Here is a 24,850-nt window from a genome sequence, read left to right as displayed (position 1 = left end):
CAGTACATAGTTGTATATTCTAGTTGTTGGTCCTTGTACTTCTTCTTTGTGAGCCACTGCTACAGCATGGCTACTGACAGACGAGTGGTGTGGTTCTGCGCCGGGGAATCGAAGCCAGGCCGCCAAAGTGGAGGACACAGAACTTTAACCACTAGGCCATCAGGGCTGGCTCTGAACAAGATTCTCGATCCCATAGGGTAGTGAACAGGATGCAGTAAATGAAGAGATTTTTTTTCTGATGTCTATCCCTTTTTCCCGCCATGATCCAACCTCCCACTGCTTCGAATGGGGTCTGGTGTGTCCATATACTTGCAAGTTTGTACACAAACTTGGGCATGAACAACTTTGTACTTTAATTTCGTTAATGGACTAACATGACATCAGTCATTATCACTGCTTTGTTCTCATCAGGACTTAGATCACTGTGCTACTTGTGCTATCTTAGCTCAAAATCTTTACAAGGACTAAAGTTAATTCTTGGTGGCATGATGTGGAAAAGATTTGATCAGTCTCACCTACCGCCCCCCCTTGGCAATCAAGCTCTCTACTTTAGAAAATTTTAAAAATGATATATATAGATCAGTAGATACATTGATTTTTAAAAACTATATAGTAACAACCAGATACATTTTGAACATTTCTTTTTAACGGGTCCTGTTACATCTGATGACCACGGGGAGTCAATTTAACTATTTTTAATGCCCCTACCCCTGATCCAACCCTTGGGAACCAATGGTGACCAGCTCTGTCTAATTTTTGGGAGGGAGTATCCAAGCACAATTCAGTGCCCAATGTGATCAAATCCACTATGGTTTGAATTTTCAACATTGTATGCATTCAGAAAGAAACTCATTGGAAACTGGACCACAGTTGGGTATTCCCAAACTCCAGTGAGCTGAGGTATGCACAGAGGGAAGGAGCATGTGCTGAATGAGTAATTACATCCTGGCATAATGAACACATTGCAGCTGTACATTATCTCTGTCAGGCTACTGAGGTACTATTTAGTACCCTGCAGCACTAATTTTCTAACTGACTTCAAAGAGTGAATGTCCTTTGAAAATACCTTGCTTACTCTTAGGGAGAAATATACTAACATAAAAAGATCTGGGTCTCTGAGCCAAGATTCTCTCAAGGCCTAAACTTTTACAGTATCATTGGGAGACTTGTGGGATACCATACAAAGGGATCATTTTCAGTGAGTTTTTAGTCATGTTTGAAACAGCATAACCTCTTGGACCTGTCATTTTTTTTTGTAGTTGCTCAGAAATATGAATTTGTCTTTAACTTTACTTGACTTCATTAACAGAGACATAAGATATAGCCACTGTTTGTGTTGCTCAAAAGATTGATTATAATTAGGCCCTGCAGGGTTATTTGCCAAGTCCCAGGGAGGGAGTTCAGCAGCAATTTCTCCTTCATTGAATGTTCTGGGAATTGGAATGTATAAAGATGTTGGTTCATGAAATTTAAAAGTCAGTTGTGGAGAGTGGAAAGAGTGGACAAAAGACAATCTATGGACATCTGCTTCTGCTAAAGAGGACTAACAAGAATTAGATTTACCTGTCCATCTGAAAGAAGCAAAAAAAAAAAAAAAAGACAACATATGTGAAGAATAGTTTTCAAGATACTGGACTTGAAGAAATGAAGGACAGTGATCCCTGAGAGACAGGAAACAAATGAAGTGAACCCTACAATTGCCACAGCTTACTGCCTTGAGACGGTTCCCAGGCAGCATAGGGAGGGGAATCCAGGCAGACCTGATGGACTTCTTGAGTTTAGGAGTTGAATAAGGATCCAGGGAGACCAAGGTGGCTAGAGTTAACGGGATAAAGTACCAGAGAGGAGAGAGCTGCAGAGAGATAGAACTCCAGAGATTCAAAGAGTGTTCATCAGAGTACTGATTGACCCATACAATGAGGAAACTACCTGAGACCAGGAAAGAATCATTCAAGAGGATTAGAGGGAATGATCCTGATGTTCACACTTCAGATAGGACAGGAAAAGTGCCTATTCCCACCAGCTAGAGTTGAATACTTCATAACTTAAAGGAAATTGGGTAGAATACTCATAATTGTCTTGCCTTAGTAGTGAGGAATAATTAGCTTAGGCTAAATGCTGCTTTGGTCCCGCCTAACAAATCTTAAAAGCAAGATATGAAAAGATCAAAGTGTTTGCAAGTAACTGCATCCCAGAATAAAGCTCACAGATATATAGAGAGAGACTATATATATACAGAGAGAGTATATATAGAGAGAATATGCATATGAATACAAAAATATTCAGTACTCAACAAGGTAAAATCCACAATGTCTAACATCCAACCAAAAATTACTGGACATGCAAAGAAGCAAGAAAATACTACTCATAATAAAGGGGAAAAAACAATCCAATTGAAACCAATCCATAACTGAAACAGATGTCAGAATTAACAGACAAGAACATTAAAGCAGTTCTTATAACTGTAGTCCATATATTTGGAAGTTGAATAGAGACATTAAAGATATAAAAAAGACAAAATCAAACTTCTAGAGATGAAAATTACAATATCTGTTATGAAAAATACACGGGAGGGTATTAAGCAAATAACATTGTCTAGGATTAATGATAAATACACTGGAGATTAGACACTGTAGACAAAAAGAGTAGTGAAAAACTAGCAATAGAAACTACTTAAAATGAAACACAGAAAAAAAGACTAGAAATTATTGTAAAGAGCATCAGTGAGTTTTAGGACACCGTTAGGCAGCCTAATGTATATGTAACTGGAGTCCATAAAGTAAAGAAGAGAGAGAGGAGGAAAGAACAATATTTGATGAAATAATGACTAAAATTTTGCCAAAAATTGATGATGAAAACTGTAAATCCACAGACTCAAGAAGCTCAATGAAGCCCAAGCACAAGAAATATGAAGAAAATTACACCAAAGCATATCATAAGCAGATTACTCAAAACCAGTGATGGAGAGAAAAAATTTAAAACAGCTAGAGAAAAAATCACACACATGTATAAATGAACAAAGATAAGGATAGCCATAGATTTCTCATAAGAGACAATGCAAGTGAGAAGACAGTAGAGCAACATCTTTAAAGTGCTGAAAAAAAACTTTCAACTAAGAATTCTATACCCAGCAAAAATATCTTTTAGGCATAAAAGCTGAAAGAATTCTTCACCAGTAGACTCACACTACAAGAAAATTAAAGAAAGGCAGAAGGATAACTATGCCAGGTGGAAATGTGGATCTACACAAAGGTATTAGGAGCACTAAAAATGGGAACTAGATGGCTAAATATACAAGATTCTTTTTATTATTTAAATCTCTTGAAGATAATTGAACAAAATAATAATAATATATTGTTGGGTTTATAACATTTATTAAAAAATGAATGACAACAATAGCATAAATGCTGGGAAGGAAGAAATGGAAGTATACTATTATAAAGTTCTAATATTATACATGAAGTGGTATAATATCATTTGTAGGTAGATTGAGATAAATTAAGAGCATGTACTATAAACTCTAGAACAATTACTAAAATAACAAAACAAATACATATAGCTAATAAGCCAACAAAAGAGATAAAATGGTATCATAAAAATAATTAATCCAAAGGAAGGTAGAAAAAGCATAAGAAGGGAACAAAGAACAGATGAGATAAATAGAAAAAACAAAGGCAAGATCAAAGACTTAAAACTAAGCATATCAGTTTTTTTTTTTGTTTTGTGAGGAGATCAGCCCTGTGCTAACATCTGCCAATCCTCCTCTTTTTTTGCTGAAGAAGACTGGCCCTGGGCTAACATCCATGCCCATCTTCCTCCACTTTATATGGGATGCTGCCACAGCATGGCTTGGAAAGCAGTGCGTCGGTGCTCACCCGGGATCCGAACCGGCGAACCCTAGGCCGCCACAGTGGAGCACGCGCACTTAACCACTTGTGCCACTGGGCCGGCCCCCCATATCAGTTATTTTTTTGTTTCTAAGCAACAATAAGTCAATATGATTTTAGCCAGAATTCTAATGGGTTCACAAGTCTTAGAGGACAGTGTTCTTAATGGCCATCTTAGTTCAAACTTCTACCCAATTTGTGTTGCATAAGACAGTTTAGTAATAGAAGAGGCTATGGATTCTTGAGAATTCTTGACATAGGCGTTTGAAGTGAAATTCACTTAGTAGTTCTTCATTTTGTTCTGTATGTAAGAACTATCTTGTCTGAGAAACAAGCAGTTCCTTCATCTGGGAACATACAATGCATGTGATGATGTAAAAAGAGGCCTGCTGATTAGCAAGAAGGGCTCTACACATTGGCAGACAAAGGAATTCCGTATGGACAGTAAATGAAGAGTTGATTATGTTGCAGAAGACTTGTTGACACTAAAATGAATACTTGTGACCAATGCATGGCTTTGACTGCCCATGCACTGATGTACAATGTGAAGTATATCCTCCATGTACACTGGAATGCTCATATCATTCCTAAAGGAAAACCTGTTTGGGAAGACAAACCATATGAGAAAGTTGCTTGGCAAGCTGAGAATGTAAGGGGAATTAGTTGATGAATTATGACCTCAAGGTAGAATATCCTGATAAATCTGCCTCCACCACTGGGATAGGGACCATCTTGTGTACCCTATATCCTGACAGCGCAAGAGGCACTCCTCTGTGGCACCCCTTTTCCTAGTCTCCTTTTCGACCACGTATTCAGCCATTGGATATGTTGATATCTTGGAGTAGATTATCATTCTTGTTCACTTTCAGTCACTCTTGATTGCATTTTTGGACCTTAATTTTGAGGAGAGTTCTTTGTTTTTAAGACAGATGTTCTCCGACTTTTTCTTTCTCATTTCTTTTCACCTTAGCCTTCCATATTTCATAAGCTTTACACACCCCTGGAGGTATGCCCAGATCATGAACTGTAGTGGGTAAAATAGGCCAAGGATGGTGAACAGTTCTGGGAGCACTAACTATTACCCTGTCCTTTTCTCTCACACCTGACAATGCTACTATAACAGCAACCTTGAATCTTTTCTAATTTACTTTAAAAATTAAACCTGTAAAACTTCAGTGCTTAACTGTTTTTAGCAATGAATGATTTGCAGTACACCTTGCCATTGATCATGCCACTCAAGTAAACATCTGCTGCCTTGCGGTAGTTCTTACAAATAGTTAACCCTGTCCTTTGGATTGTTTACTTTTTTCTCTCTCAGTGGAAAACATCATTTCTTAGTTCTGGGAGCATATCTCACTGTAACCATCTATGTATTGGCAAAAGTTAGGGCTATTTTTTTAAAGAAGAAATTGTCCTCAACATGAGAATCCAGCATCCCTTGTGGGTTATTTTCCATGAGTGTACAGGGACAAACATCTGGGGTACCCTGGGTCCCAAGTGAGATAAGCCATCGTAACAACACACGTTCTGATTAAGATCCCATTTCCCTCAGCCATTTGTCCATGACAACTCTTGTGACCCATTTACTTAACAAATTAAGACATGGAGCATCAACAGTAAGTAAATGCTGTGGTTTAGTAAGAAGAGGCATGAAATATTTGTTTTCAAAACATTTTACATCCTTATTTTCTCAAGTAGTGTGATAACCCAGGTGTCTAACCCTCTACTCCAACGTCCCTGTCCAAGGAAAATGCCAAAAAGTTAATAAATGGATGAGAGAATTGCAATATTATTTTTAGATACCTATTATTCTCATGCAACTGGATAAGATCTCACTTATTAGATTCTAAAAGGTTTTATTGCTTAAACATTTTGATTGATATACTTCAGTGTCATTTTCTAGTTAATTTTAGAAGCTGTACTGTAGGTTGACTCAACAGTAAGAGTTACTGTAACTTCAGTGATGCTGAAACCCTACACAGTTGTTTTTTGGGTGGATTTGGGGTAAAACTATTAACTAATCCATGATATGTGGGGGTAAGTGGTCAAATGGGGTGAAATCAAAAAATTTCCTTGTTCCTTTTTGCTACAGACTTATACTCTCAAGAGCGTGGAAGTACAAAGCCTATTACTTACACATGATGCTAGCATTCATGAGTCACAATGAAACAGAACAGTTAGCCCTTTTGGTTACAGACATCCCTTTCAAACCAATGTATTTTTTATATAATTTTAGGTTCAGTGAATATCCTTGTACTTTTCAAGGAAGGTATAATAGATATCCTCATGGTGGATTATAAAGGAACAAGATGGCATGCTGCTACTATCATCCTCCTGTAGATTTTGGTGTTATTGAAATTCATGTTTGTATTATTAAAACAGCAACTGAAATTGTGTAATATGCTTATCTATATATATAGTATATATTATATATGTATATACGTATATCTGAATATATGTATATTGTGTATATATATGTGATATATCTATATAATACAATGTAAGACTGGTGGGTTTAAAAAACATTGTGTTATATTAAAGGAAGCATCTAAAGTCAATTCATACTTTTTACATAGCCATTTAAATTTCAGTCTCTTACCAAATAACCACACAGGAGAAATGTCAAATAAAAGTATATCATGTACTCTTTGTTAATGATAAAACTAATCTTTTTAAACAAGTTTTCCCTTGCAATTATTGATATATAAGCCTTCGTTGTTTCACTCTATCTTCTAGACATTTCGTTACACTCTTAACGTACCATTGTATTTTTAAGGGAACTCGGTTTGACAGAGAGGATTATAATTTTGGAACTACTCTGGAAAATGTGATTTTTCTTTTTTTTTAAATACTGATGTTCAGGATTAAAAATATCTTCTTAGTATTCATGAAATAAATATTTATCTGTTTTCCCCCTAGAAAAATTATATTTTGTCAGATTCTATGTGAGGGATTGGAGAAACACAAGTAACAATATATTTGTCAAAAGAGACTCTATTAACATTGTAAAAAATTCTTTAAAATAATAGCTGCCTTTGAAATGCGTTTGTGCCAAAGCCAGGAGCTAGCACGGTCTGCATTGTTAGTGCCATTTCTTTTCTAGACACCCACACGCTAGGCGAGCTGTTAAAAAAGCAATATCAAGCTAGTATGGAAGCTTCCTCTCTAAATTTATTCTTAGCATTCTCCACAGAAGGGCACTGTGATCTCCAAATGACGACACCTGTATTTCATAAGAATTAGCCTGCTACGATATGTGCTATTTTTATTCTATACCCTGGAGCCACAGTGAAAACACGAGAAAAAAATGTTTTTCTTTCATTCCTTCTGAATCTTTTGTTGCTTTTCCTAAACTAATAAAATTGAGAAAAACATGAAGAGCAGTCAGAATGTTTCAAGTCTAAAATCTCATCCTCACTTAACTTTCTCTGAAGGACTTCCGTAGTCTCTGTGGTCTCTGGCTTCTTGTTGGCTTCAAAAATAACAGATTTAAAGACTGAGCAGAAACAAATCTCTTGTGTGCAGACAACTCTACCCTCACCTGCACCAGAGGAGTGGAAGGAACTGTTGATGCCCCACTTTTACTTGCCTCTTAAGAGTGGACCTGGCCCTGGGGCACTTGGAGAGCTGAGTGTTTCATTGTTTCCTTGACTGTTAAAGAACCAGGTTCTTAATAGAGAGTCTCTAATAGCAAAGAAAGAGCACAAGCATTGGACCTAAGGACTACCATCCTTTGTACTGTTCTTATTCTGTGTATTTGGATCAAATGGGTAAATTTCAGGAGATGATGGCATAAGCAAGGTTTCAGGAAGTTATATTGCCACAGACTTACTCACTGTCTATCTATTATCTGTCTGTCTGTCTATCTATCTATCTATCTTTCTATCATCTACCTATCTATCTATCTATCTATCTATCTATCGATGTATGTCTCTCTGTCTGCCTATATATCTATTCTATTTATCTTTCTATCCATCCATCCATCCATCCATTCATCCATCCATCCATCCATCTATCCATCCCTCCGTCCATTCATCCATCCATCCATCCATCCATCCACCTGTCTTAGCAGGGCTGTCACGTTGGTATTATATGCAGTGAAATCAAATTAGAATGCTCCTACTATAGTCATATCCTCTATCATTTGGGGCAAGGGGAAAGCCTGCATAGGTGCTTTTAGGTATTTGGTGATAATCATTTAAAATAGCTGTCTTGCACTTATGACCTAGAACAGTGAAGTCTACGCCTTAATAAATCCTAAAACCTGTCTCTAAAATAATGTTTGTTTGTTTTTAGTATTTCCTCATTATTAAAAAAACAAAACCAAACCAGGACCTACTTGTAAGCCCCACAGAAATTCTACTAGACTTTTAAAATTGGGTTTGGTTTTACCACATTTATTTTTCCTCAGTTTTTTTTTTTTTTCTTCCTATTTAGCCTTTTGCAACTCTTTCTGTTGCTTACAGTATCACTTTGCTGTTTTTGTAGAAAGTTGACCCATAGGGAGGCAGCTGTGGAAGAGTTTCTGGGACTTGAAAATCTGGTTTGAATCCCAGCTTTTTGCTCGGCCAAAGTGTGCTGTAGCTTACTGTGTCAGCTTACATCTTTGAGCTTGGGTTATAGTTGAATCAGGCTGTAAAAAAATCAAACCAAAGAAAGATGAAAAAGAAAAGTGTTTACAGATGTTTTTTAAGCCCAGTGCCAGATTCTTATGAAGCCTGCCTCATAGATGCTCAACTTGTTAGGAATAAACATTGTGACTGATAAACACATTTTTAATCAAATTGTGTTAACTTGAACTTTAATCCTCTTCTTAAAACAATCATCTTTAAACCAAATGGTTTTATGGAGCATCCCCAATTACCTGCAGGAGTGGTATGAGAAGGATGGAATAAACAAGGCCACATTGTTGTCAGTCTCCATCTTCTATTTCTCTAAATGAAGTTGCTGAAAGATTCTTTGTTATTCATTCCCTTAGAGTAAATACCTTTCTGTGAATTTATACACCCCACGCTTCAGGCTTCAGAGCCCCCATGGCTGCCCCCTTGTGAGAAATCTTTGGTCAAGAGGAGGGATGGCACTTGATTAGATATTTTCTTGAATTATCCCAAGTTGGGTGAAGATCTTTTTCATTTCAGTTCATCCATCACACTTAAACATGTGGGTGAGATTAACTACTTTTTGTGGCCTCCAAAAAGCCGACGTAGATTTACAATCAATGGAGTTCAAAGCAACTATAACAGAAATAGTCATGTATCTCAGTGAAATACAGAGTGGCTTCTTACACTTTGTCTTTAGGTCCTCGTTTTCATATACTTTGTAATCTTACCCAATTTTAGTTTAAAATGCTTATACAATTTTAGTTTAACTTGAAAACCAATACATAAAACCAAAACACAACAAAGCAAGTACAGGACATTTGAAGTTCAGGAGAGGAAGTGTGGAGCGAGGAGAGGAGCAGGCCCAATTTACAAACCATGTCAGAGCTGCCTGGATAGCAGGTGCTCTTCCCCTGGGAGATCGGTCCCACAGAAAGCCATCCACGGGGCTGGCCCGGTGGCATAGTGGTTAAGTTCACGAGCTCCGCTTCGGCAGCCCGGGGTTCACAGGTTTGGATCCTGGGCGTGCACCGACATACCGCTTGTTGAGCCATGCTGTGGCGGCATCTCATATAAAGTAGAGAAAGATGGGCACAGATGTTAGCCTAGGGCCAGTCTTCCTTAGCAAAAAGAGGAGGATTGGCAACAGATGTTAGCTCAGGGCTAATCTTCCTCATCAAAAAAAAAAAAAAAAAGCCATCCACAGTGGGGCTATTTCTTCATAAGGAATATAAATTTTTGACATATCATACATTGCTCTTGAATAAAATATAAAATCAAAGTACTTATGTTTTCTTTTTAATTTTTATTTCACACTATGAAAGTCCAAATTAGAAAAGGGGTGGAGAGAGACTTCCTACTCATTATTACGCCTTTATCTGTTGCATCTACCTCATGCTTATTCAGTTCACATCCTTTCAATTAAAAATTAATAATTTGTTGAGCATATGCTATGAGTCAGGCATTGCACTACATGCAAGGAGAGTTATAAAGATAAATAAGATATATTTTCCCCTGCCCTCAAGGATTCTACCGTCTGGGTTGGAACATCTTCCTGCAGATAGCTATGATACTAGGCACCTTAGGATAAGTGCTGTACGAAATTTGTAAACAAAAATTACTTTAGAAAGAGCATGTGTTTGGGGAGGCTGGGGACCGTCACTCAGGTCACAGACCCAGCTACAGAATACATTCCTCTTGTTCTTTTACTGTTGGTTGAACTTGATGACAATGAACACAGGCACAGCTTGCACATACCAGCTTCCTTTATTTACCCCTTCCCTCCACTCCTTGACCAACTCCTTCCCTCATCCATTGACCAGAAGGCTGATGAGGGGTGAGTGGAGACCCATAGCCAGCTACTCCACCCTCCGACTCATAAGCAATAACTAGAAAGGGAGGAAGATCTCTCAGGGGCCTTTGGGTTCCATTAACACCCTTGATGGGCCTTTTTCCATCTCTGGGGCCCAGCAGTCTGAACAGCGGGCCTCTGCTCACCCAGGCTGCATGAATGAGGAGGTGCAGCACTTTCCTTGTTGGCTAGTTGAGGCTTGCTGGGTGTAACAGTGGTCCTTGCCAGCCATCTCCAGCTATCTGTCCCTAGCTTCCTTCCAACCAGCTGGTCATTTATTAAAAAATTAGACCCAGCCTTATATCATCATAACAAAATTGAGTTTTACATTTGAGGGCCTGAGGACATCTCTTAAGGTGGTTAGTACTATGATGACCATCTAAAAGGAGTCTCATTACGTGTGAGCTCAAACTGATATGACAGGGCCAGAGCATCGAGGAGTCCTGTCTTGCAATGTGGACCAAACTGCACAGAGACTATCAGAAACATTGGAAAATTTCCAGTCCTTGATTTCAGCTTTTGTTTCACCTCTTTCCCTCGCTGGCAACTCCTGGTGAGGCAACTGGCAACTTCCTCACCGATAGCATTGGTATCAGAGTAAAGTGATTGGTCAGAAGTTTTTCTTTTTTCTGTTATTTCTCCCAAATAGATAAAGGTGCTAATGTAGGGTGTAAACATATACAAGATCAGAATGAAGAAAGAGGAACAACAGGAGGCCTGGATCAATGGTCCATGGAAAATTGAGAATTGACAGTAATTACAATAGATGAGAAAGGGCTCTCCTATCTCTCAACTAGTTTGTTGTCAATTTTTGACTAAGTCTTATTTAGGAGAGTATATTAGTCTTTAAAGTTGAATGGGAAACTTCCCTGCCCTCTAATGACTCCTAATGTCTCTGTAGATGGTGGTGTCATCCTTCTTAATATTTCTATCCCTTTGGAGCTCTGCAGAGGAGGGAACCCTCTCTAACTATAAGGCATGATGCTTTGCAGAGCGTGCAGCACTTATGGGAAGCAATAACATAGTGGTTTTTGTTTGTTTGTTTGCTTTTTTAAAATTCTATCCAAGCCCATTGAGGTTGCATGTTGTAGAATAGGCCAGGTGAAAAAAATCCAATATTGTCTGTTTCCATTAACTTAGTCCTGTTTCCATCTTTGTCTTCTTCCACCACCTCACTCTGGGTCCAGTAGAGAATTCAGATGATTTACCCCTCTGTGCAGTGATTTCGCTTGGAACACATCTTGCTCTAAATATTTTGGGAAAGCTTCTGAGGGTGGGGCAGAAATTCTGAGAGAGGAACATGGCTTTTGGTATGGAAATGGTTGGGATTAGATGAATCTGATTTCTTCCAACAGAAGGACCCCTGAGGCACATTGACCAGATCTGACAATCACTGTCATCCTGATTGCAAAATAAGGTGTCTTAATATCCATATTGCATGAACCAAATGTTTGATAATCTAGTTTAAAGCAACTATTAAGGTTTCAAATGTAAGCAGTGTTTAAAATTCTCCACTGAGATTTTCCCTTTACGAAGAGAACGATTGTGTTACAAAGTTGAGATGGCAACGAGTATTGAAATGTTTAATTGATCCCCCTTTTTTTCTTTCCCTCGGATTTTCTTCCCAGACCTGGAGGGTGGAGAAGGGGGGGAAAGGCAGCATTGACACTTTTCTTTTTCTTTTTCTTTTTTTCAGATTCAGAAGAGTAAAAACACCTCATATACAATCAAAGAGGCTGCCAATGTCTTGCATCATTTTAGCTGAGCTTCTTCATTCTCCTTCTTCCACAAAGACCCCTATCTGGGGAAGGTGTACAACTTTCAAAAACAAGCCCCCACACTTGGCCTTCTCTCATGCCATCTCCTCCCAGGAGATGACTCTCTTGGAGCTGGTTCCAGGTCTTAGAGCTCTGGGGGATTTCCCCCCAAGCAAACAAAACAACTTCAGATTTTTGCACAAACAGAAACAAAACATGAAGGGACTTCCTCAGAATCCTTTGCTAATGCCCTGGCTTTCAAGGCACCTGTCTGGCCTGATGAGAATGGACATCCTGGATGTGCTGAGAGAGGCTTGAAAAAGCCACACACTCAGTAATTGCCATTTCATTACTGTCAATGCCATTACTTTAAATGTTGTTATTTTTACACTGGCTGCTGATGGTGGATACAGCCATGCTGGCCTTCATCACAGCTAAGATGATGATTCTAGTCTCTGGTTGTTCCTTTCCTGAGTCAGGAACATTCTTTTTCTGCAGTTTCCTTTCAGACTTAAAAATTGTTCTTATGCTTTTCTTTCCATTTATACACTATGAAATTCTTTTTGTTTTATAAAAAAGGAGATTTTCCTATAGGAATCTTTGTTTGATGCTTAATTTATCTGTGCATTCATTAACATATTCCTGAATGTTTCAGCTGATGACCACATTGTTCAGGTGGGGAACTCAGTGTTTTCATTGGGTAGTGTCCATAACTAAGTGGTTACCGGAATTTTGACTACTGGCTGGTCCTCTTCTTTTGGATATCTGTGGTTTGACTTGATCGCTCTTCTTTCTCTTCTGCGAAGTACTGAGGGAATTAGTATCAGGGAGACATGTCAGATAATTCTTTTCGTTTTAATGAGCCTTTAGAAATACAAGATAGGAGATGATTAATAGCACAAATCAAAAATAAGAATAGTAGGTGTCGCATGGGAAGAGAATAAAGATACAGCCCCCTGAACCCAAGTCAAAAATGGGATCCAATGGACTGCAAGTGAAGTAATGTTATGAGTCTAAAAGGTGTGGTTCCGATGAAACTGATTCTTAAAGTGTGGTTGTGGTTCACAAAGGAATCTGTGAGTCCTTCCCAGGGGTAAATCCCATGAATATGCTAGAGTGGGATTAGTGAGAGAAAGGAAGATTGGAATTAGGAAGAGGGAGAGCTAGTTGCTTGGCTTAAGTGTATTACCCATTGCAGATTTAATTTCTACATTAAAAAAGCACAAAAAATCCTCTCATTCAAAGGCAAAATGTTGGTATTTTTCCAGATGGAAAGAAGGAGACTGTGTATGTAGTCTACAAGGCCTTTTGCCCCCCTAAAATATTCCCCAACAGAAAGATCTGAAGAACTCTGTTGTGTACAATGCACAGTCATGTACTGATATCTGAACACGGTTCTTTGGTCACCTTTATATTTTGCCTGGTAATATGTCTTTTTCTGTTGCTCCCCCTGCTTTCCTAATAGTGAAATAATGTGGTCACAAATTCAAATCAGGGGCCTAGCAGGTGAAGTAAATGAGTAAAGCAAGCCATGTAAAATCAGAATTATTGTGACAAATGGCAATTCATAATAGGGCTTGGTATCAACGAGACAGTAAGGAGCAGTAGCAACTGCGAGGAATTGGAGAGGATGTGTGCTGTTGGAAGGGGACAGTTGCTACTTAGCTACGGGATTAGTGCTCCAAAGGAATGGGGGTCCTAGATATCTAGGATTTTATCCAAACCCTCTACAAATTTTTAAATATTGGCAACTAATTCAGAAACTTACAGACACTGTGTTGATCAAAGAAAACTATGCCTATGACCTGCGTTCAATCTATGGGACATCAGTTTGCAAACCATGCTCTTTGAGGTGGTATGGTTTTGTTTAGGGATGAAATACAACCAGTGCATGTCAGTTCTTGACCGTGGAACCTGAACATTTTACCTCATTTCTATTCTGTATTTTTGTATGTTGAGCTTTGCAGCCAGTCAAAGTAGAAAGCCCACAGCTTCCCTTTTATACTCTAACAAGCAAGACTAAACAATATTTGAAATAAAAAAGGAATATAGCCATTTTTTTTCTAGCACTAATAAAGATGGAAATGTTTTTCATTTGCTTCAAGTCATTAATTAGCTGACAAAGAATGGGTAGAAAATTTCATTCAGTATAGAACTCTGCTTGGAACTCTTAGTGTGGAAAAACATGTAACTCTTATTTTTAAATCCTTAAAGAGTGTTATGAAGGCACATTGAGTAAAAATGCAAAATTATTTTTTAAAAACATAAAATAATGTATTATTATGCTATAAATTGATACTGGAGTTGATAAAACATTAAAATAATGATTCCAAGTCAGTATTTACTGGAAGAACAGTATTTCCAAAGCTCTAGCTGACTAGCTATGGTCTTTTCGTTCTCTTGAAATAGCTTCCTCCAAGATGAGCAGCAATATGGCACACACATTCTTCCATTGCATGGATTATGGCATCTTACTCCGTGTTACCTTGTCAAAAGAAAGCAAGGGCTTACTCCCACCTGAAGTAAGAATTGACCGGTATGTGGGGAAAGCAGTAGGGACATTCCTACCACTGACAAACAACAAGTTCTACATGTCCCTGGGTGGAAAGTGACAAATGAAGTTGGCCTGTGAGTTTGGGTCCCCATGTCACCATATAGCTCTACATCCAAGTTTTGTTGATGTTTCAGTGGTATAATGACCCCTCCACAGGGAGGTCTTTGTTCCATCTTTTATTCACACCAAGCTTTCTTGTGTTGTGAGCCCTAATAGCTTATGTCAGCAGACAAGAGACTGATTTCTAACCTGTTAAATTCAAATGGATTTTCTTCCATTGTCTATTTCATTCTTGGAGCTTTTAAAAACTATTGAAAACATCTGACAGGATCCCATTAAGGACCTGATATACATAAACAATAAAATGGTATCTAAATATCTGAAAGCCAAAGAATAATCTAGTGCACCTGTTCATTTCATTTGCAGAATTAAAGCCATTATATTATATTTTCCACCTGGAACCATGCCTTTAGTAAATGTGAAAAGTAAAAAGTAAAGAGCAACATTTTCATAGGATGTGAGGCAGAGAGCAGACAAAAAGATGGAGACCAATTTTGTAATCCATATTTTGGGAATAAGGATACAGTCTTTTAGTATCACTTCTGTCATGAATCACTTTTCTTTAGATAGATAGATGATAGAAAGAAAGAATATTTTCTTCTATTCTTAACCTGTGAGCAGAGACTTACATGATAGAAATGACTTCTTAATGTTCACCGTGGAGTATGGGGGAAAACAAAAGAAAAAAAGCACAAAATCTTTTTTTTCATAATGAGATAGAGAAGATCCTGAGATTAAAGCCTATGTATGTAGTATTATGTCCCAAATAAAGGGGGTTTAGGGAACATTTTTTTTTCCAATTGGAAACTTCATTCAGATTCCGAGATTCCCACACATCCCAACAGGAATTGCAACATTGGCCCCCCACGGTGCCTGGTGCACACTTGGCATCCAGGAAACACATGAATTGTCCAGCTGAATTCCACTATCCACCTGTGAGTGCAAACAAAGTTCAGACTTACCTGAAAATATATGCAACATCTTTTGTATGCCAAGCATATGGCTAAAGGCTTACATTCTAAGTATATGCAGACATACCCTAGTGACACAAATATCTTATCATAAGGGATGGGAAATTGCAGGTTGTTTGGGGAAAATTGTCAGAGCCAAGCTTATGAAAAAATAAAAATTTCTCTATGGCCTTTGGATTTAAGAAAAACAAAAAAACCCCAAAATCCAAAACAGGATTTATCTGAAAATGCTCTTCCAAAAGGGACGATGACATTAATCTATATGAAATACCAGTGGATTTATTTATAGTTGAAACATTTAAAATCCAAAATGGACTCTCTGGGAGCAATAGTGCAGTGTGGGGTGTCACTGCCCAGTGTTGCTCTGCCAGTATAATGGTCGGTATAGCACCGAACTACAGCAAAATTGAACATTAAAGAACATACTGTTGCAATAATGATGTTTTATTGGATCTTATGTGTGAATGAAGGGAAAGTAATACTTGTAATTCATCAATAGTGATTCATGATTAAAGGCCTCATTATCACTTAGAAAATGAACTTAATGAAAAAATTATAATGAACAGCACAATATTTCTATGAAATATCCCTCTGAGAACCAAAAGACACGTTATCTGCCAAGACCAGATTTCAGTTGTTAAGATTTCTTCTCATCAAAGACACTGATGGGCACAGAGGTGACACTAGCATTAGAATGGTAACAGAGCCATCTAGGACATTAGACAGAGTTCATCTGATAAGTGAATTTGGGTCCAAGGAGGTTAGAAAAATGGGAAGTCATCCTCTGAATGTTCTCATTGGACATTTGTAAAAGACTGGATGCTCTTCTGGGAGTCTGCAATAAGCAAAAACTGTTTCATTGAAAAAGCATCTTGTTTTTACATTAAACAAGAGTGGGTTACAGTGGAAGACCTGGACTGAAAGATTCGTGAAGTCAATTTAAACGTTATTAATTTCTGGTTATTTTAACTAATGCCCCCTACCTCACCCATTTTTTTTTTTAATATTGGCAGATGTATTTGAAATGAATTTACATTTATTCTGGCTTTTGTTCTCAGGCAGAAGTAGATTGACACTGGCAGTGACTGGCTTCACTAAATGAACTTAGACCCCGCCTAGTTTGCCATCCACTGAACCAGGAGAAGCATGATGTGGTATGTGGGGCCTTTCAGCTCACCCAGGGCACATTTTCTCAGTCTCCCTTGGAGAGATCTCACCATCTCTGGGGGTAAATGCTGGCTGTAGTAGGCCAACCAGTGTCATCACAGAGGCCCTCAGGTTTGGTCAGCTTCAGCCATGATTCTTGAAGCTCACCCATGTGTCTTGGTGGCAGCTGGCTTCTGAACCAGCAGAAGCATTTCTCTATGAGGTTATGGTGCAGGATAATCCATTTAAAATAAAGCCCATTAAAACTTAATGGCTATGGAATGGCTTTTAAATAGATTGCCCTGGAGGCACATCATTGTATAGTCTTTGCTTCTGTGTCATGATCTGTCTTGGAGTAGGTATTTGTGTATCAGAGTCCTTGTCTTTGAGTGGGTATATATGTGTGATGGTACAGAAATATAGTCACATACCGGTATACATAGATTTATAGTAAAAACCTACAGCCATAGGTATTATCCAGTAACTGATTCTAGAGATAGAACTGTAGAGTATACATTTTCCTTTCTTCTTGCTTTGATGATATTTTTATACAATTTTATATGCTGTAAAAATTTTTAAAAAACTATTTGCTATTTTCATTTGTAGAGCTCGGTTAGGTTTTTATCACCTCTGGTGCCCGCTGTACAGCCAGATTCCTCCCCCCACCTAATTTAAGAGTCCTCTCCCTTTTGCATACCCCTTCTTTTACCTTTCCCTTCTTTCTTCTCATTTTTGTACCTTTTACACATCCCTTCCTTTGCCTCTGTTCAGGCAATCCATTCTGCTTGAAGTATCATTTTAGCACATGGAAACACAAGACAATGGAAAAAACAAGAGCATCTTGTTCCAGTGTAATCGAAATGAGGAGATATTGGGTGCCAAGGGTGGGGTAGGGGTAGGTGGGGAAGAGAGAATAGATTGGGAAAAGGAAGCAGACAAAAGGAAATCCTCATGGGAGATCAATTACCCAAAGCAAGGTGAGTCACTTGGAGGCTGATATAATGTTGTTATTATCTTCCCTCAGTGTAGAGCACAATTTTTGCTGTCACAGAGTTTTTCTCCTTAGAATGCTATGCCCTCACCATGGGTCTGTAGACTCTCTCCTAATAAGGGCACTGGCCGTATGTGAATGGATAACTCAGCTCATCTCCTCAGCCTTAAATTTTGCTGCTGTTCAGCTGGATTTTGGGGAGATGTCTGGATTAATATCAAGAATGATTAACAAGACTCAAAAGAGGGAGGCAAGCAGACCCAAACCCCTAAGTCTCAATCCAAATCATGCCAAATAAGTAGTTCTTTGGAGGAATAAGGAAGGGATTTCTGGATATGTTCCGAGAATGCTCTTCCAAAAGGGAAGATGGTAAAATGGACTTGTCTGTATTTTATGGCAGTGAAAGAATGTACTTCCATGATGTGAAATATGTTTCTAGCAGATAAAATGCAGGTTGCAATTTGCATTTGTATATCATAGGGCAAGAGAATGACCATCCATTCTAAAGAAGAATGTTCCCTATGATGCTGGTTTGTGCTAAAAGAAACTATTCAAATGCCGTAGCATCACATCTCCAAATGCAAAAATAAATCATAGGGATTCATGTAAAACAATATGCTAAACTGCTCTCAATAAATTATGTGTTTGTTGTAAATCTTTATTGCACAGATGAGGGTGACAGTCCCTCAATGTATAATTTTCCCCCAGTATCTAGTAATGAATAAATACTTGTATGTTCTTCTAATTACCAAATAAAAACAATGAGTTAACCTCACTATTGAAATTTGAAAAACGAAAGGCTGTTTTTTCTTTCTTTTAATGTTTTTCATTGTTGTCCATGTTCTGTCCCAGATATGGGGCTGTCCAAACTCACTCAACCAACGTGTCTCTTTTGTATTCCTCCACATGCCACGTAATACCCAGGCACCAAGTGCTTTTGCCTGCACCTTGAAGATATACGCAATGTATCACGTCTCGTATAGTCTTTTCTGAGGGATGAAGTGGATGAGTTATTGGAAGCTCCTTGGAGGCATAAGAAATGTCAGCATTATCTTGGAACTAGGCTGGTGTTCAGTTTTCTTCTGGGTACCATGATATCACAGTTTTACAGTCCTGTGGGGCTAGTTTTCAAATTCCAAACATTTTTTTCCTTCTCCTTCTCTTGAAAGGGCTACCTGGCAATATTTTCTTGCTTTCTAGCCTCAAACATAAGGAGTCATTACCCCTGTTTGTGGGCCTACAAGCGGTTGACATACTGGATGGCGCCCAGCCTGCCTCCTTCATACCAGCGGCTAAGAGGGACTCCCCTACTGGTGATGATGTGTATTACACATATAGCACCCTCTTAGGTGGGCCACCTCTGTTTATTGTTCTATGTAGTAACTCCACTGTATTATTAGTCTGACAAAGGTGGCCGTGATGTTCCTCCAAAGCGACTGTGTTTGCCATGAATTGAAATATGTTTTTTTAATTTCTTTTTTTTCTGAAAGCAATGACTGAACTTACTCATTTTGAAAAATACAGAGAAGTATAATAAAATTAAAATCACTTCTAATACCCCATCCAACAATTACTCACTGTTGGTTCTTTACTGTATTTATTATGTTCTTTTGCTATGCGTTTTTACACAGTTGAGACCATACAGTACAGTAATTTAATTTTGTATTATGGTTTGTTCACATAACATTGGATTGTAAGCATTGTCCCATTTTTTAAAAAACTCTTTATTAATTTAATTTCAGTAGCAACAAAATATTTTGTTTTGTGGCTCTAGCACAGTTTACTTAACCACCTCTCTGCTGTCAGACAATTAAGTTACACGCTCTTATTGTATGTTTTGCAGTTGCAAATAACATAGGAATGGAGTTCTTTGATGTACTTAGATGTACAGTTACTGGGTCAAAGGTTGTGAACAGGTTTTCAGACTCCTGATTTATATGCCCAATTCCAAAGCATATTCAAATATTAAAACAGCCATATTTAAATAGCATATGATGTTGCCTGTCTGAATAACTATTGTGTTTTTGATCATTGTTCTTTGATGAACAGAGATCAAGTCACAGAAAAGCAAGCATAGTATTGATGGTGATTGTGTTGTGGAGGAAAAATGTTATTAAACACTCTGACTATGCTGTTCTCATTCATATACTATTGGAAAACAACTCTTAGGGAAGTCCAGATGGGTTCGAAGCCCTCCAAACTTTCAGTGATTCCACAGCCCCAAGCAGAACATGGACTTCTCTGGATGCTCTTTTGTCAAGGCTGTAAAGGGGCAATAATGATGATTTGTTCTGAGGCATTAGGCAATGGCTTGTTGATCTCTCCTACACCCCAAATGGAACATAGAGAAGATGTTGGTAGATGTGCTTAGCAGTAGTGATCAGAGGTTGTGGAGATCATAACGTCAGACATTGCAGTATGCTAAAAGAAAGAGGTTCAAAATGCCCAACAGGTTGACAGACAATTTTCCTACTTCAGTCTTTCAGCACCCACCTCTGCCTGTGGGATCTGCCTGTGTTACAACATTGCTATTGCCGGACCATTACTAATGATGACACTTGGTCTCAAAGGCTCTTAAATCACCCTTTTCCAGCAGGCTTGGGCTTGGCCATGCTAACTCTATTTTGCAGAAGAGAAATTGTTTGTTTGAGGTCAAGCTGCAAATCACTGAGGTTTAGTGCTGACCTCACATCCTGAGTCTGCGGCGTGTGTATCTGCCCCCAGGTGGGCAGCTTTGGTTGTCACTTCCATCACTGTCCTCTTCTCCAGACTCCTGAGGAATTGAATTCATTGCCCTGTAGCTGAACCAACCAAGGACATTAATTTGAAATACCTGAAAGCTATTTTTTTGTCAAAAGATACTTGTCCTCTCACAAGCTGTGGTGATGACATTTCTGCCCCGAGCTGACTGATTAGGTTGTTTACTCTGAACGTTCACATGCCAGGGGTCAAGGACGATGTAATTTGTGACCTTAAGATGCTTATCTCCCAAAGATGACATATTAGCTACTTTACACACACACACACACACACACACACACACACCCCTTTGTTTTGAATATAAACTAATAACAAACGCTGTATTGCACTGCATGGTGTGCTGAGCACTTTCATGTGAGGACTCTGACTTGATCTTCACAATTACATCCTGACATTGATGTTTTTAAATTTTTAGAGGTGAGGAAAATGGAGCTTAGCAATATCAGCACTGATGTAGTTCATTCATGTTTTCGTTTTACCTACCTCATTTGTAAAATATTTCCAAACTCTAAAATTACATAAATTTAATGATTTTTTATTTTTAAATTAAGAAAGCAGGATAAAACCAGAGACAGAAAGTAGAGCGAGTGTAGACAGAGCAAACCAGGGCAAATGTCAGGATGCTGTCATGCAGGCCAAACAGGCCTCCCCAGTTCCCAGCGTTAAGTCAGAAATTGCATCTGAGTTTCCTGGAAACCTAAATAAAAATGAAAAGAAAGTATTTACAAGATTCACGTCATCCATGAGGATAAACACCAGTTGCTCAGAAGAAAGATCGCTTCCCCTGACACTGGAAGAAATGTCTTCTACTCTATTCACTGAACCCAGTGCCGCTCATGCACGGCTGCAGATCAGGCTCACCTGGGAACTTTAAAAATGCCCAGGCCTGGGCCCCACCTCAGACCAATTAAACAGCATTTTGGGAGGAAGGGCCCAGGTATCAGCATATTTTCTTTAAAACTCCTCAGATGATCCTAACGTGCAGCCAGGATTGAAAAGCACTGGCAGAGTGAATTCCGAGTCACTCATGGAGCGGCATCCCACGTCGATTTCTGCAAGTCCCAGAGCGAGTTACGTGTGTCCTGAGGTGGTCTGCTGGCGTGGAACTAGGGGACCGTTTGGAAGCTGATGTGGACCTGGATCTTCCAGCTCAGTTTCTGATGTTTTCCCTGGGAATGGGAGCAAGGTTTAGAAAGGTTTAGAAAATGGAACTTGGATAAAGTTGAATATTACTCCCAAGAATGGAACTTTGAGTAAAGTAATAGGTGATTTGGTGGCTGCGGAGTGGAAAATGATTTCAGGAACACCACCTCAGGTCACAGGAGCCGGTGGGAGGCTGACTCAGACCCTGACCACCCCCAGTGGTCCGTGGTGCTGCCTGAAGGTCTGAGAAACCGCTAACAGGTTTATTTTATGTTTCTGCCTGCTACCTCTTTGTGACTTATGATTGAGAGAGGCGTGGATGCTTTCCCCCTTGTCCTGATATATTGGGCATTTCATCAAGCATGTAGAGAAAAGCGCATTTCTAGAGGGCTTGCGGTTCTGGTCATCCATTGACCCAAGGTCCCTGAGGTTCTTCTCTCACTCAGTGTCTGCAAAGAAAATACCAAGGGAATGAAAAGCTGCCCCAAAGAAAAGCCATCAAGCTGCAAGCTTTTGGAAGATCATAGTAGGTGATTTTTTAAAAAATTGCACCAAGCATTCCTATGAAATGATCTGGCAATAGTGAATGTTTCTACAGGTAATAACACTGAAAGTTTGTAGTCATTGAGTCCTCTTCAGGTTTTCAAGAGCTCGCATAGGCAACATTATATCGATCTCTCAACTTCTCCAAAGTATCCATGGAAAGCAGAGTGCCATATTTTCCAATAGTTAGACAAGATGAAGGAAATTTCCATCACACGACGTTTTCCGAGCCTGCCTAAAGATCAGAATCACCTGGGGCCCTCGTGAAACCTCCAGGCCCCTCTGAAAACGCTGGCTCACCAGTGTTTGGCCAAGCCTGGGAATCTGGTTTTGTTCTTCCTTTCTGTTAAAATAATTGTTCCAGGTTTTTCTTATCTTTAGGCAAAATGAAGGAAACCTGGATAATGGATTGGTCAAGAAACAGCAAGTCATTGGAAAATGTCTCTCTAGGTTTGAGCTCTGAAGGATCTTGGCTTAAATTTTGTCCCCCAACACTCAGTAAATTTGTACAAATTACTTAAACTCCCTTTGTCTACAAATTCTGTAAAATGAGAATTATTTTATCATCAGATAGTTAATATCAGGAAATATAACTAATGTACATTTAATTGTCCATCGCCAACATGGTGCCTAGAACACAGTAGCTGCTTGATATGTGACAGTGACTATTACTAACGACCAAGTGGTCAAATTGTGAATCACAGCACTGAATTAAAAACTTGAACCCTCCCACCATCCTAAAGCAATGGTTCTCAACTGAGAGCAATTTTGCCCCTAGGGAACATTTATCATTGTCTCGAGGACATTTTTTTCTTTTTTTCTTTTTTTTTTGTGAGGAGGACCAGCCCTGAGCTAACATCCAATGCCAATCCTCCTCTTTTTTTGCTGAGGAAGACTGGCCCTGGGCTAACATCCATGCCCATCTTCCTCCACTTTATATGGGACGCCGCCACAGCATGGCTTAACAAGCGGTGCGTCGGTGCACACCCGGGACCCGAACCGGTGAAATCCAGGCCGCCACAGCGGAACGTGTGCACTTAACCGCTTGCGCCACCGGGCCGGCCCCTCGAGGACATTTTTGATTATCACTAGAGGGAAGGTGCTACTGGCGCCTACTGGGTAGAAGCCAGGGACGCTACTATACATCCTACTGTGCACAGGATAGCCTTTGCAACAAAGGATTATGTGGCCCAATTGTCACTGTGCTGCTGTTGAGAAACCCTATCCCAAAGGGACAGTGAGATAAGTAAAATGTCTTGAGTGGAGGGATAAACACTTTGAGTCATTGGCAGCCCCATGGTGCAGAAGGATCCAGTGGGACACAGAGGTATTTCTGGTGGATCAGAAGTGGCTCTGGACAAGAAGGTCAGAGGCATGGATTTGCATCCTGGTAGCGCCCCTGATCAGGGCCAACTTGTTACACACTCAGGTTCACCACACTTTGTGTAGGATACAATGTGAAGGGCACCCCTGGAGTTGTGCAATGAGGCAGCCCTGGCCCTGACCCAAAGTATCACTTTGAGTAAGTCTTTTCACCTCAGGGTGTCCGAGACACCTCATTCGACGGATGATCATTAGACTCACCTGGGGAACTTGTTGACCTGCAAACTTCTGGCTCCATTCCCTGGAGATTCTGCTTCAGTAGGCTCAGGAAAAGCCCCTGGAAGCCATATTTATAAAAATCACCTCAGGGGATTCTGAATCACAGTTACAGCCAGGTTTGAACCCTCTAAGTTCCCCTCCAACCCTGACATTCAGGGCATCTACGAGACCTGGAAAATGGAGACATAAAGTTCTGCCAGATATAGCTTCTCTCACCTCGTGCAAATTAACAGTTTTTGTGGGTCTGAGGTGTTTGGATTAATTTTGTGTTTTCTATTTTCACTACTACTACTACTACCACTAATACAATTAACAGTACTTCTACCAATAATAATAATAATAATTAACAACAATACAGATGTCAAGGGTCATACCCTGTTCTTTAAGACTGAAATGAAACAGTCTCAAACACCATTCCAAGTGTGTCTCTCCACATGTCACCAGGGGTTCTGGGGTAGAGAAAACTGACCCACTCGCCTCCAACCCCCAAGTTCCTGCTTCCTCTGACGCCGATCAGTCGATGGGTTGTCTTGCTGTCTTCCCCCACGACTGTGTTGTCTCTGACAAAGTTTTCTCAGCTAATGCAACCTCCACTCACATGAGCCTTCTACGTGTAGAGTAGACTTGACGGAAATTTTGGGTAGGTTCAGGGGACTTGTAACAGAAATAACTTCACATTGAGTCATGTATATCCTCTACTTAAGAATTCTCGCTGCGTTTCTGCCAACTCTCACTGAATATCTGCCATGTTACTGGATTCTGGCCTCCAGGCCTCTTTTGCCCCACTCTGGATGGCAAAATAAAGACACGAGTGAATAAGTAAATAATATTTTATTTATATATAAAATATACATGTATATATGTATATGTGTGTATATATATTCGTGTCTATGTGTATATGTATATCTAAATACAAAATAAAATATATATGTATGTATATACGTGTGTATATGTATATACACACGTATATACATACATATACACAC

The 24,850-nt window shown here is 39.2% G+C and overlaps 1 protein-coding gene across 6 annotated transcripts in view; it reads left to right on the top strand.

Moving 5' to 3' along the window:
- Positions 1-24,850, top strand: part of PDE1C (phosphodiesterase 1C) — a 506,252-nt gene that overhangs the window by 460,322 nt on the left and 21,080 nt on the right. The window contains exon 18 of one of the 6 annotated variants that reach the window (XM_087429345.1): positions 12,034-18,586. The exons of the other annotated variants lie outside the window; for them this stretch is intronic. Coding sequence (XP_087285471.1) covers positions 12,034-12,047 — 14 coding nt within the window. The 3' untranslated portion in view covers positions 12,048-18,586. Of the gene's footprint in view, positions 1-12,033; positions 18,587-24,850 lie in introns of those variants that run through there. 6 annotated transcript variants of the gene reach the window in all.

The sequence above is a fragment of the Ceratotherium simum genome, chromosome 1 (assembly GCF_057802395.1).
Source record: "Ceratotherium simum simum isolate JZ-2026a chromosome 1, ASM5780239v1, whole genome shotgun sequence".
NCBI lineage: Eukaryota > Metazoa > Chordata > Mammalia > Perissodactyla > Rhinocerotidae > Ceratotherium > Ceratotherium simum.
This window is presented reverse-complemented; position numbering and strand designations above follow the sequence as displayed.